At 37.4% G+C, this 15,505-nt stretch overlaps 1 protein-coding gene and 1 long non-coding RNA gene across 10 annotated transcripts in view; one reads left to right on the top strand and one right to left on the bottom strand.

The window, feature by feature from the left end:
- Positions 1 to 15,505, bottom strand: part of TRAPPC9 (trafficking protein particle complex subunit 9) — a 464,677-nt gene that overhangs the window by 389,056 nt on the left and 60,116 nt on the right. For all 9 annotated transcript variants that reach the window (XR_014580943.1, XM_083827405.1, XM_083827401.1 and 6 more), the window contains 3 exons: positions 12,356 to 12,482; positions 10,555 to 10,687; positions 6,866 to 7,029 (listed from right to left, as the gene is read on the bottom strand). Coding sequence is in view for 8 of the 9 variants with exons in the window: in XM_083827405.1 (XP_083683531.1) it covers positions 6,866 to 7,029; positions 10,555 to 10,687; positions 12,356 to 12,482 (424 nt within the window). In the remaining variant the exon portion in view is untranslated. The remainder of the gene's footprint in view (positions 1 to 6,865; positions 7,030 to 10,554; positions 10,688 to 12,355; positions 12,483 to 15,505) is intronic.
- Positions 10 to 14,229, top strand: LOC310895774. Its single transcript, XR_014580945.1, has 2 exons — positions 10 to 1,697; positions 13,555 to 14,229. It is a non-coding gene; the product is annotated as an uncharacterized lncRNA (long non-coding RNA).

The raw sequence follows: 15,505 nt of genomic DNA, 5'->3' as shown, positions 1-15,505 counted from the left end.
TGTATTAAAAAAAAAGCCAATATTTCATTAGCATAACCACCGTACTAAGAACGTTTTATTTTATAACTGTTGTACAGAGTATTAACTGATTTGCCATCTTCTGTTTAAATTCTAAAATATTTAGAATTAAGGCATCAAAAGTGAATATAACACTAGAAAGACATCAGAGAGATTACTGAGATTGGCCTGAAAGCATGTAGATCACAGAGCTGAAAATAAAAACTTAGGTGAAGAACAATAACAAGAAAAAATATATAGATTGGACAATAGGCAGTATTAAATATACAATTTGAATACTCAAGAACACATCAAAATATTGCACCAAAATAAACCAGTTACCATTCTGAAGAACCCGTGACGTCATTATACAATTACTTAACAAGCAATAGAGAAGACTAGGAAGATCATTGGCTTTCAGTTATTTATAAAACAAAGTTCTTTCTCAAAACTGAAAAACATAAAGTACACAAGACCTAAACCTTAAGGATGCTGCCAGGCAGGAACAGCCTGCCTTAAAACATATGTATCTGAGAAATGATTTACCAATGGTCTACATGAGATACAGCATATGTCATTATTAGCTCCTCTATCCTAGGCCTGAAGTGCCAGAAGGGATAATACAAGGAAAAATATTTATTGCTTATCAATACATTGAGGTCCATTAACCAGTTCTGCAGCCTCCTTAGTGCTCCAGTAACATCCAAAGATCCATTTTGAAAGAAAGAAGAGCAGAAGTCAAATCCACTTCGGAAAGAGGGGTGAGTAAAGTTGTGCCATTTCAAGCTCCACGGTATGCCAAAAAATAAAGCCATGGACTTTTAAGTGCCTTCAGCAAAAGCAATGCATGCTATTCTATGAAGTTTGTGTAGGGGATTTTTTTTTTTTATTATTTTTTTAAGAATGACAGAAAAGGCTACTAAATACTGGAACGGTACAATAACACAGTTGCAGGTTGAGATTGCCTTTGCATCACCTGTTTTTCCTTCCTCTTTCCTTCTCTAGTTAAACAATATCCCAAGCCAAGAGTTTCCTGGTTTGCCCCTGCAATTCTCTCCCCCATCCTGTAGCAGCAGCAGGAGGGAGCAGGTGAGTGACTGTGTGGGGGCTCAGCTGCCAGCGGAGATCAACCCACCGCGTCCAAAACCTCATTGACATTTGCAAGACCATGCAATGACAAGCACTGCAAAAAAAAAGCCTATTAATACATGAATATAATGGTTCGATTGGGAGCATCCTAAAGAGGTATTTATCAATTCGTAGCAACGCGTACCATTGCAACGTACGCTGAAGAATTCTTCTAAAGGCTCATTTAAAAACAACTGGAGTGCTGCTTTGGGTAACATGGGGACCACAGAAAGGCACAGAGCTCACCTCTGCTTCATACCAGCTTACTATATCTAACAGCACGTTAGGGTGTCAGCACTTCAGAGCCTCTCCAAAACCATCCTCTAAGACTCATCTTCAAGAAACCAGGGTGGGAAGGCCGCCTCAATAAGCTACAGCCTAGCATTAAGGATCTAGCAACAAAAGTAATTACAATTCCAGTCAAAAGATTATTAATTTGTGTGGAAATAACTGCATCTAGAAGAAAAATATTTTCCATTAACGGCAACTTCAATAGTTGGTTTGTTGAGATAATGATCTTCTCTCTTTCCACATCAAATCCATATTATAGACTACTCTATAAGAACAACAAGGTAAAAAATAAAAAATTCTGCTAATAATTGTTTCCTTAAAGTCACCTCCACCTCATCTAATGATTTAGTTGTAACCATATCATCGTTCTGATTTTATTTTCAAGAAGTTTAACAAGTAGAGCGATCTCTATCCCCCTTTTCAAAGAAGTAAAACCGTAATGTGCTACAGGGATGTTTTTCCCCAATGTAAGCAAAGCAGAATGACGTATCCCAAGCACTTCAGTGTAGCTCTAGCGTAATGAACAAATTGTTTTCAAAATGTATTTTCATTAAGGAGGAGATTTATCTGAAGATATTAGACTGAAAAGACTTTCTGAGTGAGAACAGCCCCTGCAGGTATTAAGGTACCCAACAGATCCTCTCTAATTTAACATTTGTAATTATAAGACAAAGTCTGAATGCTCGAGCTAAAAGTTTAACTGCAGAGAAAAATCAAGTTAATACTTAGATATCATTGTTTATAGTTTAATATTGTCTTCTTTACCTTGTTTAGCAGTCATTATTACAATGAATTATACTATTGCATGGGGATTCAGACCTTTCAGCTGAGTGGTAAAGATTCCTGGTGTGGGGCATGCATTCAGTTGTTTCTAGAGTCCAAAATTCGCCTTTAACAAACAACTGAATTTGCAAGGAACTTCTAGTAGAGAGGATAAATTAATGACTTGTTTTACCTTTTAACTAGAGACTAAATCACTAAAATCATAAAAAATATCATAAAACAGTTCACCCACAATCTAATTTTGGGTTCACTCTAAGTTCTTTTGATTTGAAGATCTGTAGAAGCAATTCCACGTTAGCACTTTACAAAAACTCCATACAACTGTAAGTCTTTCGAGATTCAATTATTTCCAAACTTAAGCCCCCAGGCAATTCTGGTTTTTTGCCATAACTCTTTTCAGACAAACATGTCTATAAAATTCCTTACTGAAATGATTTAACTTTGGGTGGAGGCATCTAAATTTGAGTGGATATTAAAGCCATTGCGAGGAGTCATAACCTATCTGCTTTTACCTTACAACCACCACAAGTTCACAGTGCTATATTTAAAAACCCTGTATCAGGATTGCTAATATTTCTATCAAAATAATTTGCTTATAACCAGTTAACAAAACCATAAAATGCCAATCCACAGAGGCAGGCAGTACAGGAGGCTTCAAAATGTGATTAGACAACTTAATGGACAAGTCCATAATGGGCTACTAAAAAAAGGATCATCTCTGATGTTCCTTGGGATGTAGGGCAACTAAGGATACTGAGCAAGCACAACAGAAACACAACCATGGCCAGACTTGCATGCTCTCTCTCTAAGCAGCATCTCCTAAAGTCCTGTGAATTCTTGGCTAGATGGACCGTCAGCCCTAATAGGGCATTTCTTAAATTCTTACGCCTTTGTCTGTCTTTCTGTGGTAGAAGGAGGTGGGTGGGGGCACTGAACCCTACTAACTGTACCCTTAGGATCTGCAGACAGCCTTGAAATTGCAAGTAACTTAAAGCATCAAAGTGTACGTGGAATTGTGGAGAACAGTTGTGGATTCCTGACAAACACTCATTAAAAAAAAAAAAAGGCAGAATAAAAATATATAGTTCAGCCCGGAGGTCCATTGAGTCCCTAACTACATCACAGACAATTTAATTAAAATACTTGCAACAGACGAAGAAAAGGTTTAAAGGACAAAAAGGAAAAACAAAGTACAAAGAAAAAAACTAACAGACTAGAGCTGAAAGGTGAAGTCTGGGTAAAGCACAACCAAAACAACTGCTGCTCCTCAAGCTGAGCTTCTGAGAGGAAATGGAAATGCAAAAGCATTTACCGGCTAGCACAGAAGAGTCAGACAAGCGCTCCATACCTCTGATATGAATTCAAGGCGCACAAAGGTACACTGAATACAAGCAGGATCGGACACCTGAAGGTAAAAACCTGATGCGTTTCAAGGCAACAAAACTCTTCAGACTTTTATGGTAATCTGCACCTCTGCTTCTTGATGCCTCACCAGTTGAGGGATATATCCCCATCAGAATACACAGGACCCCAAAGCAACTAGCAGTTCGAAATGCATCGACATTGGCATTCATACACATTAACCTGAAATTCTAGTAAAAATAGAAGTTGTGTATTTACCACTGCAGAGTAACCAGCATCAGTTGCTGTTTTTTATGAAAATGTGGAACTGTGGAGTGTTTAAATTAGAATTACAGGGTTAAAAATACTAATAGGTCATGCACTCATAGGCAGAGAACCAATACTGTTATTAATTTTCCTTTAAGACTGGAGGAAAACATCTCCTTTCAAACTGAGGAGATAGTAATAGAATATTTTGAACTCGGACCTAGCAGACAGAAATAGATTTGCAGGAGTTGCTATATTCTTTACAATGCAAATGTATCTTGCAGAGCTTCTTCCGAGCTATTAACAAGTATCCTTAAAAGGTGACGAAACTTGCTGTAAAATCATGAACCATTTGACATTCATCCTATGAGTGGAGAAAAAGAGTTATTAGTAAGAATCATACAAAGTCCTGAATATCTGTGTCAGCTAGTGCAGGCAGAAAGGAAGAGACCTGAGCCAAGAAATCCTGATAGTAAAACCCTGGCAGATATGAGTGGGGCTGGACTACCAACACTCATTCTCCTTCCCTGGCAATGACGTTTGCACTAACTGGTGGAAAGCCTGTGTCCATTCACAGCTCTCCAAGGACCATAGCCCAACTCTAGATCCAAAAAACTTTGCAGTTTTGGTTGGGAAAAGGTAAATAGATCTATTCTAGGATACTCACAGTTCTTAAAACCTGATCCTCAGAGTAGATTTCTCATTTGTGGTCTAGCACGGTTAAACACCTGAGACCACAAGCAGATGCATTCAAAGACAGTGAAAAGAATAGAGCCAGACAGGTAAATTTATTTCTCTATGTTTAAATTCCAGAGGTCAATCACTTCTAAGAAAGACCAACGAGGATTTGTTGCTTCATCATCCAGGTTCATTCAGTGCATGCAGCCGGTGCTCACTACTACAGCCTACGATTCTGGTAAGAACGGCTGGCACGCTCCTCTCAATGCTTCAAGCCTCAAAAACACATCAAGGTCACATTTACCCCTGCTTGGACTAAATAGTTGAGTTATCAAAGCTTTCAGAGTGAACCCCCCTAACTCAGGCACAACGTAGGCTCTGACAAGAGCTGGCTGGAGATGGAGGATGGAAAGGCAACCCCTCGCACGTCATCATTCTAAAAAAGTATCGGACCATCTGACATGGTGAGGGACAACGTGAGGTGACACACGGTTGACCTTGATGGGATGCGTGTGATGTCCAACTTAGAGATACCACAGCCTGGTAGACGAGACTGGTACAATGAGACATTAAAAGAAATGACAGACACGTTCGTTGTGGCGGTATGACAAGTCCCTCTTGCTGATTTGCCTCAGGATCTGTTCCAGAACGCGTGGCTGCTAAAGGACTCGAAAACCCTATGATGACCTTTATGAACTGCACAGGGAGAGCTGTAACTTCTTCTCATTTAATCCAAGGGCTAGACAGGGGAAATCAAAGAGATGCAGCTGAAAGAAACAGAGGAAATCAGAAGGAAGCAAGTTTGAATATATGATCCCCGGAGCTTCTCATTACTAAGACACCATTAGAAATAATGCCAGAGAAGAGGGCTTCCCCAGGAAAAGTGACCAGCTGCAGCAGACAAGGAAAAGGAGGTCTGGTTGTTGCACTGCAACAGCTAGTTCCGTCCTGTCTACTGCACCAAAAAATGAGAATGGCGGCTCTTTACAGCACTGATCGTTTTTATAAAAGTTGTGGCCCTAGAAACAGAAGGTAAGGAAACAGGGTAAAAACTCACAGCTGAACGCATCAACTTTTCCCCTTTTCCCCCCAAGTTTTTAACAAACGTTCTAACAGTGATGTTATGAAGGTTTTAATGTTGACAAGTCTATTTTTTTTTAATTTTGAACTATTTTAGCCACGTAATATTATATACTGAGAGTCTGCTCAACACCTTTGATTCAGAGGCCCATATATTCCAACAATGAGTACATTTCAGTACAACTCCATCATATAATACACGTGCTGCACTCGGTCTTTCCAAAACACACAAAGAGCACCTAGCACAGTGGGAGCACCTTGGAATTACTGAAATGAGAACAGTAAGTCCTCTCACTTCAGCTTTTAAAATTATTCTTGGTAACAAGGCTCTGATAGGAAATCTATTCTTAGATGATTGGCAACTCCTCTTCTCTCAGATTACAGAGAAAAAGATATTCTATTGAAAAAAAAAAAAATTACGAACCTGAATACTGAAAAGAGTAAAAATCACATTCCATTTTAATATTCTGGCACTGACAATAAGATCTACAATCAAGTAAGATATTTCTGTTGTAAGTAAAGATTATCTTGCTTGTCATCTGCAGTTCTTCTGTTAACATCATTTTGATAGTGATGAAATGTTTTTTCCCCAGAGGAAAAACCAAAAACAATAAAACACATCATGAAAAAGTGAGATTCGCCTATCAGACTAGTTATTAAATATTAATAGGTACAGAGCATTTTAGGAGAAGTAAGTAAAAGCAGGAGATGTACTTTATTTCTTTTGTACCTTCCATTCCACCTTTTAATTCGTAATACCTTATTTCATCTACTGCTGTGGTGTTGTGTTTTTTTTAGTGTTTTATCCCACTTTTTCTTATTGATTACTGAGTAAGCTACAAGTAGGCTTATTTACTTCCACTCTTTCAAGGAGCAGAACATTACTGCTAATGGCAATTTATTTAATTAACTAATCACTGTACTTATATCTAAGGAGAAAATAATTCAAACCCATGATTCATGCCATTTTTTATTTTTTTTTGCTTCAGGATGTTTTGCTTTTTCTTTATTTTATTTTGCTTTCCATTGAACTTAAAGAGGAAACCTAGATGTCCAAAAAAGCAGGCGATCCCTTGCCACACAGATGGTACTACAATTTCCTTCACTTTCTTTCTGCATATTCTTTCTTTCTCTTTCATTTTTATGTTTCTACAAAAAAATCAAACTGAATGATTCCAGTTCTTTGGCGGGGATTATGATATTTACTTTAAACTGACCTAAAATAAATATACCACAACTAGACCCCCTTTTATCTAAGAACAAGCAATGATTATTTCCAAATATAAACCAGCACACATACCCTTAGTGTTGACTGTTTTCGATGTGACCTCCAGGGTCTCCAATGGTTCTGTTCCAATGTTTTCTAACTTAATGATAAGCTGTTGCGTCTCTCCATTGTAAAGCTGGACAGATACATTCGTGGAGATTTCATCCCCTGAGGAAGGCTGAAGTGTATGAGCAGACCTACAAAAAGTGACAAACATGAAAACATAATATTACAATAAACATGGTAAAAGGTTGTCCAAGTTATTATATTCTATCGAAGATTTCAATGGAATCTTGAAGATCCAATAAATCCTCAACAGAATATAAGATTCTTTGAAGATTCAGAAACCGCTCCTCTGAAATCCTGCAGATATTTGACATAATTTTCCGTTCTAAGTTTAGCAAGGATCATTTTTAACAACCATTGGGGACAAACGTTACTGTTATGCATAATACAAGTCAGATTTCAAACAATGTGAGATATATATTCCTGACTGAAAGCTTGTTAAAAAATTGCTGTAAAAATCATAAGGAAGGGAACAGGGCAAAAAACTAATAGCAGGTCATCAGAAAGAGCAAACTTGAAAAAAGTGACATCTGATCTACCAAGAGTTTGAACACTAGGCTTGAATACTAATGAGTATCAAGAGCTGAATGTAAAATAAAAATGTAAAAAAATAAATAAGGAGAATAAGTTGAATGCTACATAGGAGATACCAGGGTGAAATTCCTCTGCAGGATCCTGAAGTTCATACCTCTTTCTGATCAGCCCATCAGAATTACAAAATGAGAATAAAATCATAAACCAGGAAGATTCCTCAGCTGAGATGAAACCTTTATACTTACAAGGGAGGATACATTATCTTACATTGTTAAGCATTCCCAAACTTCACCAACATACTACCCATGTGCAATATGAAGATGGAAACACCTTTGATGAAGTTAAGTAGCACTGACTGCTTTAAGCAGCGGATTGCCCATAGAAACTGGTTACTTAAGGGATCATAAACAGTATCAGAAGTATGAGGTAAGATATACTCAACAGCAAAATATATCATACAAATAACTTAGAGATGATACAAACAAAAATTATTTTACACAATTATATGTGCTAGAGAAAATGCACGGATATCTAAAGCTTCAGAAGGATGAGAATTTATCTCCGTATCAAAAATTCCATTTTAAAATAACAAATGTGGCAAACCAGCCAAAATAGGAGACATTTCACAGTGCTGTGACAACACATGGGTAAAGCAGAATTGAGCAGTAACCTTGAACTTTGCTAGGAAGAGGTAATATGGGAGCTGGCAGAGTGCAGTTCTAGTGGACAGCAGGAAGCACAAACCTCATGGGAGTGGATCCTGGAAGAAATTTACTCAGCGAAAGGTGAAATAGTGAATATAAATGAACTCTTTAGAACATGAATGAGGGAAGGAGCACTGCAGAACAAGACAGATGGGCAGAGGTTCAGTTTCTGACTGCATTTTTCACGCTAATGCAAAGTGGTCAGAAGGGATCAAGGACACGAGGGCAAAAGCTATCGAGATTAATGACTGATAAATTTGTTGGTAAACCCACGGTCAGTAACTTCTTTTGGCAAGTATTTCTGCTATCCTTCCTTCATACCCTATTTTTCCCTTATTCGAGATAAACAGCCTCCACAAAAAGCATCACAGCAGATTTTAGTCTTTCAGAATGCAGCTTTGACAACAAAAAACACATTTTTTGATCATTTAAATGCTACAGACATATATCGCTATCACTGCAGCACTCTGAAGTTTGGGCATCTGGAGTGGCAATGGAGGAAAATAAAAACGAGAATTTCTTAGTTTCTTTTCCTCCTCATACTCAGACAAAAGTAGGAATTGCATACTAACAAAGCAAAATAACGGCTACTCTCAATTACTGTACAAGTGTCCATATGAAACCAAAATCCAGCTAATTCAGCTTGCACATCTTTTGCTTTAACACAGGTTCTTCCATTAAGGCATTTGAGTTGGGCCTCTCACAAAGCTGCATTAATGCCTGGAATTCCTTTGGGCCGCTTTTCAGGTGCTCTCCTGCTGACCCATGACCTTTCTCTAGGCTCTGGACACCTACCACTGACACTGGCATCAAACTGGGAGGAGGGGGATGGATTCAGGTTCCCCTCCTGCAGCAACTCTTGTTTAAAGCCCTTCTCACCAGCTTGGCAAGCCTATGAAGAGGGCTTGTAAACATAAATGCAAAACAAATTGTAAAGATGCAAGAAGAGAAATTACTCAGATTTAATCCTGCTGCCTGTAAATTAGGAGTATTCTCTCTGTCATTTCTTTACCACGTCTTTTAAAAGTACATCATTCTCCAGAGGATCCAAAGGATAAAACAGAGTTGACAGGAGTTGCAAGAGTCAATTTACAGATATCATAGAGGCCAGGAGAAGGAATAAGTGATGGTAATCAGGGGCCTCTCTGGCATACTGAAAGGTAGCCAGAAGTGCATCTGAATTCCCAGGATGTCACAGGAACTGAGACTGAGTACTGAAACTAAAGCATTTGGAGAAACCAACAGCAAATTTAACACCAACGAAAAGGAAAACATACACCAATATACAAAGAAAATCTCGTTACTGTTCCACATTATCAGCAGAACATATATCCAAAAAGAGCAGATATTATGCTCATTTAAGAATATTTGCAATTCCCTCTGTATTTCAAACTCATCATATTCTTTAATATATTCATAACTTTGGCTACCCAATACTAATTTTGATTACAGCTAAAACCACCCAGACTCCCTATCTAGCAGAATTTTTGTAGACAATTTACCAACATGCAACTGAACTATAGTGTTTTATTAGTTTGCTGTCTTCACCAGGATATTTCTTTTATATCTTTGCAATACAATGCCATCAAGACAGGCTATTCCACATTAGAAACGTAGAATTCATTATGGAAATATCAGAACCAAACCGGTTCCTTTTTTATTGCTAAGCCATATTGAATAACATGGTAACAAAAGAAGTACATAAGTAAACAAAAGGCTGTTTGCTGGTCCATAGCTAAAAGGAATATTAAAAAGAAAACCAAAACTCTGTATTTTATAACTACTTGCAAAATGGAACATGGATGCTCTTGAACCTGGAAAAGTTCCAAAAGATGAATTGAATTGGTGTCTTACAAGCATTCTCTAAAGACATGGAATTAGTCAGTCCCATTCTTCACCCAAATAAATGCTCAACAACCCGCCCCAAAAAACACTTAGCCCTCATGTAACAATTGTGACAAGTTTGGTGAGTGTATAACGAAGTTATTTTAATTCTTCCTGTACCTCTTAAACATGTTGTTTTTGTAGTATGGTATCTAGTTTGGAGCTTCCCCATACAACAGAAATATTGACACGTTGGAGGAAGTCCAGAAGAGGGAGATCAAAATGATTAGGAGGCTAATGTGACATAGGACTGGTTCGAAGGCTGTTTGTTTCATTTTGAAAAAGAGAAGGGTAGAGGGAACTTTTTCTGAGTGTGGTCAGTCAACTAGATAATGCCCTGAGCAGCCTGGTCTAACATTAAAGACGTATCACTTGTCAAAGATGGTCCTGCTTCAACCAAAGTCCTAGAACAGCTGATCTCCCCCTTCCAACTTACATTAATCTATGGGTTACCTCTTTACTTCATCATTTTATAAACATTTATGAACACTAACATATAACCAAATAAAATCCTGATTTTATTAAATTTCTCACCTTGGAAGGGAGGTACTGATCTGCAGCCTTGGCAAAGCTGGAATGACTTCAACTGTACAGCCATTGGTCTTCACTCCTGGCAGATTGTCCAGAAGGCAATCACTGAAGACTCCAAAAACTGACGTATGGTAACCTGATTTTTGGAAGAAAACACAAATATCGCACAAGTTTTTTTTTTATTTTCTGAGATGTCTAATACATTAACCTTACTAGTCAGATCTTGCCAGTGTTTCTGCTACGCAAAAGACCACCTTCTCTACAGAAGAATCTTCTCAGGACACAAAATGTATATTAAAAAAAGATTTTCATATCCCATAGATAATACATTTTTAAAATAAATGACATCATACAAACAACACGCATCTATGCCTTTGGATCTACGACATATAAAACTATAAAAAAGTAGACTCCATAATTTCTACTATGCACTGTGTTAAATTCTGTAGAATCCTTTAAAAGATCAATGTTACAAGTTGTATGAAAAAGACCAACATTTCACAATACCATATCACCTAATCCACCGCTGCACATATACCTGCTACCCTTCAACATATGTTGAGTCCCTTATTTCTTCAAAAAAAAAAAAAAAAGATAGCAAAGAGTATCGACAGTATCCAGAAGCTATTAAAAAAATCCCAAAGCAAATGATTTAAAAAAAATTTTGAATATCTACCTATGTATACAGGTGCCATAAAAGACTGCAGGTACGTATACATTATTGAATATGTATATATGTATGCCCCTGCCATACGAGTCCACAGGTCATCCTCTAAAAGTTTGATTTAGTAGGCAAATACCTCAACACCAATTCCTTGCCAAGCAATATATACAACTTGTATCTGAAGGCAAATTTAATTCATTGACACCCAAGTAACGGCCAAATACAGAAATCAACTCCTCTACTTGCAATACATTTTTAGCATGTGAAACTAAAAACAGACAACTATAGCACAAATGTTCCTCGATGCTTTGATGGTATTCTGTATTTACTGAAATAGTTTCTGAAGGGGAAAAAAAAAAAAAAACAGAAATGAAGAATCTTTTTATGAGCAGAAAACACAGTGAGAACAGAGTTTCTTCAAGTTCAAATACATCTCCTTTTGGTGTTTGATTTTACTAAAACAGTTCTTTTCCTGAAATTCTATATTCCAGCAGCATGTACCTAAAATTGCATGTTGTTAATATGATTCAGTACTACTGCTTTCTGAATCTATCATCTCCTCCTTTTCTAGGAGACTGATCTGCTGGTCTTCTAAAAAAAGTTGTTTAATTCTCTCCACTTACTATGAACACAATTCTCTTTATGCTTATTAATGAAATGACATCTCGAGTGCAACAGACTACACACATCAGCTAAATTGTTTCTCCACAAACAATCTGCAAAAATTTCTGTAATCTTACATGAACACGATTAAGAAAAATGAGCTGCAAGATTATCTTCTGCATTCTCATGAAAAAGTTCGTCATTTTTCTCAGAAGCTTTCCAATGAAAACATTAATAAGGTGGAGTTTGAGTTCATTATCTTTTTCCTCTCATATTGGAGATACTGAAAACATGTGTTCACTGCTGCTGTCGCAACCAAGTGAATTTTCAGCATCACGGGCTGTGGTTTTAATGAAGTCTAGTGTATTAAACAGCTCTGTTTGTTTGGGACTTTTTGTTTGTTTTACATACTGAGGAGAATTCAGAGTAGCAAATATATAAAGCACACCGATTTAAAGTGGGCCAGACAAACATGTAATTCACAGAGACATGAAGTATTGTTTTGCTAATAAGAGAGTGATGAAATGCATCCCTTACCATTGACAGTGATCTGTCCAGTGGTTTGAGGAACACCAACGAGAGTTACCGGATAGAGACCAGACTCCGCAGGTAGAGAAAGGGCTGCAGGAAGAGATTCAAATTCTACTCCTGTAGTCAAGAGACCCTGAAAAAAAGTCATATTACACAGATAAATCCATTTATAATATACACTTACAATCTCTTGCATTATATCACCCAAACAATTATGGTTTATTCACATTTGCTCATAGCAGTTGCTTTGGTTTAAAGTTCCGGTGACTTAAGTATGCTTCAAGTATTACTGCAACATTTGTCTTCAATAGAGAAATGAATGTGTTTCAGGATTTTTCTGAGGTGGGAAAAATACATGAAATACAAATAGTAAGTAAAAAGAACAACCGATATTATCTGCAAGGCGTTTTGCTTTTGTTTTTTAACTACACTTAATTGCACCTGCACAACATACATTTTGGACAGTGGAAATCAACCATCAATAGCTTGCTTAGCTTTAATTAAAGTTCCTGTCCAGAAAGGACTTATCTATATGGAGGAAACAAATGGAGTATTTACAGATAATAGAGCAGGTCTAGTTTTATTAACTAACCTAAAAGTCTAAATTAGGAGTTCGAATAAGGTGAATGTCACCTCTCTCAGTTGACCACCTATCAAGCCTAGGTGCCTGCAGCTAGACTCTCTGATGATGGAGAAATCTCTGAGCACCCTTAAAATTAAAACATGGGACAAAATAAGAAGTACAACCAAAAAAAAATTATTTAATGTGCTAAGAACCACAGCATTACTTTCCTAAGTAAATTAATTGCTTTTTTTAAGCTCAGTTAACAAGTTTAAGATGCTTGAGCACAGTATGCACTTAGAAGTAATATAAATATTGCTGTAAAACACAGGAGTCTAAGCCACTGGCTGCTTCTATATATTTATTAATTAAAAGTGATGATATCCAACTATTAATGCAGTAAGTACAACTAAATTAAACTTCAACTCCATTAAGATGCTTCATAGGAAGTCAAGAGTCTATATAAGAGGTAGATGCTAGTTTTGTAAACACAGAGGAAAAACTTACACTTTCAGACAGAAAAACACAGAGACTGCAGACTAAACAAGGAGGTCAAGAAGCAGCAATGTCACCTGCACGGTGCCAGGGCACTAGCATTGCTTTCCTTTGAAAACATCTGACTGCCTACTTTCTCGTTCAATAGGTTTTTGAATGGCGTACCTCTGCAGCTCACAGCTGCTGTAAAAGGCAGACTAGCACTCTTCCGTCCCTCTTACTCAATTTGAAATTATCCTAATTGCTCCTCATACAACACGTCCTTAAGGAAATGAAAATGGCACGACCTGAATTACCCAGCCAATGACTGAGTCTTGACCTGTTGCTTTTAGTCCTCAATGACCTGATTTGCACGGGGACTAACCGCCACCACTTCGTCGACAAATTCCTGGACAATGACTAAAACCAACCAGCCAGTAACGAAAAACTGAACTCAACCAAAACCTGTTATCAGAATTTCTTCCCTCCTCAGAAGACAGTGTGCCATGTGAAAAATTAACTATCAATTAACTAAAAAAAATGTGAAAAATTAACTATCAATTATGTAATGTGCATATGTAACGTATCTACTATGTTAAGCTAAAGAAGAGCTTTGCAATTAAGATTCTTAACAGTGAAGCTGTCAACACACTAAAAGCCTAAGAAAGCATGCTGAACAGATTTGGCAATTATTATTTATTTTCATTCAACATCTCAAGTAACCAAGATTCACACACTGCCTAATATACCCAAAAGCTTAAATCCTTCGTTCCAGCGATTACTTCTTTGTGGACGATACATTGGTGGGACAAAGTTTATTTCAAACCAAGCTGTCCTTGCTTTGTGGAAAGGTTCTTCAGAGAACTGTATCCTTCTCTGATACTGCACACAATTTAATCATTTCACTTGAGCTATAAGAAAATACTGTTGAACCCTCATTTCTACTGAATTTTAGTTTTCCCCTAGTTTCTCATATAGAATTATGTCCTAAGAAACAATCCCCACAAAAAAAAACTCATAAATCAAATTCTGTCTCGCTACGCTGTCGTCAGCCGGTCTAGCAGAGCATCGATGCTTTGTGATTCCCACCTCATCAGCGTAGGAGTGAGCGCTGCTTTCCAAAAGGGTGCTTTTATGTAGCTAGGAACGTAACCAGGCCTTGCTTGCAGTCCTTTCTGCTGTATTCTTTACACTATTTCATAATAAAGCTTATAAAATAATAGTTGCAATAACCAGTCAATACAAATTAATTTTAGACATCATGCAACATAACTGATTGAAGGAATCCTTGCAGAGGGATTCAGACCCCAGAAGAGGGGTGAACATTTACACTTTACACTAAGGCTCACCCTTCATGGTAATCATTCTGCTTTTGCTCTGAGTGAAGCAAATCTTGCAACACAAAGGTGACCCCTACACACTCCAGAACTCACCTTTACAACAGGTACAAAAGGATTTTAAAAATTATTTCAGTCTCCAAAGCACTGAATTATCGCTTGGCCAAATATTCAAATACGGAGGAATTATTTAGGATTCACCTCAACTAAATACTTTCATCCAGGGACTTAAAATCCTAAAAAATCAATTATTAAAAAACCCTCCAATGTCTTGTTTAGTATCAGCTGTCGTAAATAAAACAGACGAGGCAGAGCCCCCTCGCTATTCCCTAATCCATCTCCCTGCTCTGAGGCAGAGCCAACTCCTCATTAACCTGTCATTTTTGTCCAGGGTATTTTGGAATTTCCTTCACTGGGACTTTCTAGGAGGGGATTAGGTAACTTAATGCAGTGCCTCAGCAGCCTTCCCACTTCAGTCCTTCTCCTAACGACTACACGGAACCTACCTTGTAACAATTAATACAAGTTTAATAATAATAATAATAATAATAATAATAATAATAATAATAATAATAATAATAATAATACAAACAAAATAAAGAAAAGCATTCTTCCACTCCTGGCTATCTCCCCAAATGCATATAAACACTAAGAAGCTACAACACCATTGCAAAACTATGGCCCAGTCCCTTTTCCGAAATACAGGAAGCTTCTCATTAAGACAGGGTCCTAATTAGCCCAGTTTTCACTGGGCCGAGGGGGAAAGGGAAGCTAATTGCTGAG

This window comes from Anser anser (assembly GCF_964211835.1).
Source record: "Anser anser genome assembly, chromosome: 2".
Lineage (NCBI taxonomy): Eukaryota > Metazoa > Chordata > Aves > Anseriformes > Anatidae > Anser > Anser anser.
This window is presented reverse-complemented; position numbering and strand designations above follow the sequence as displayed.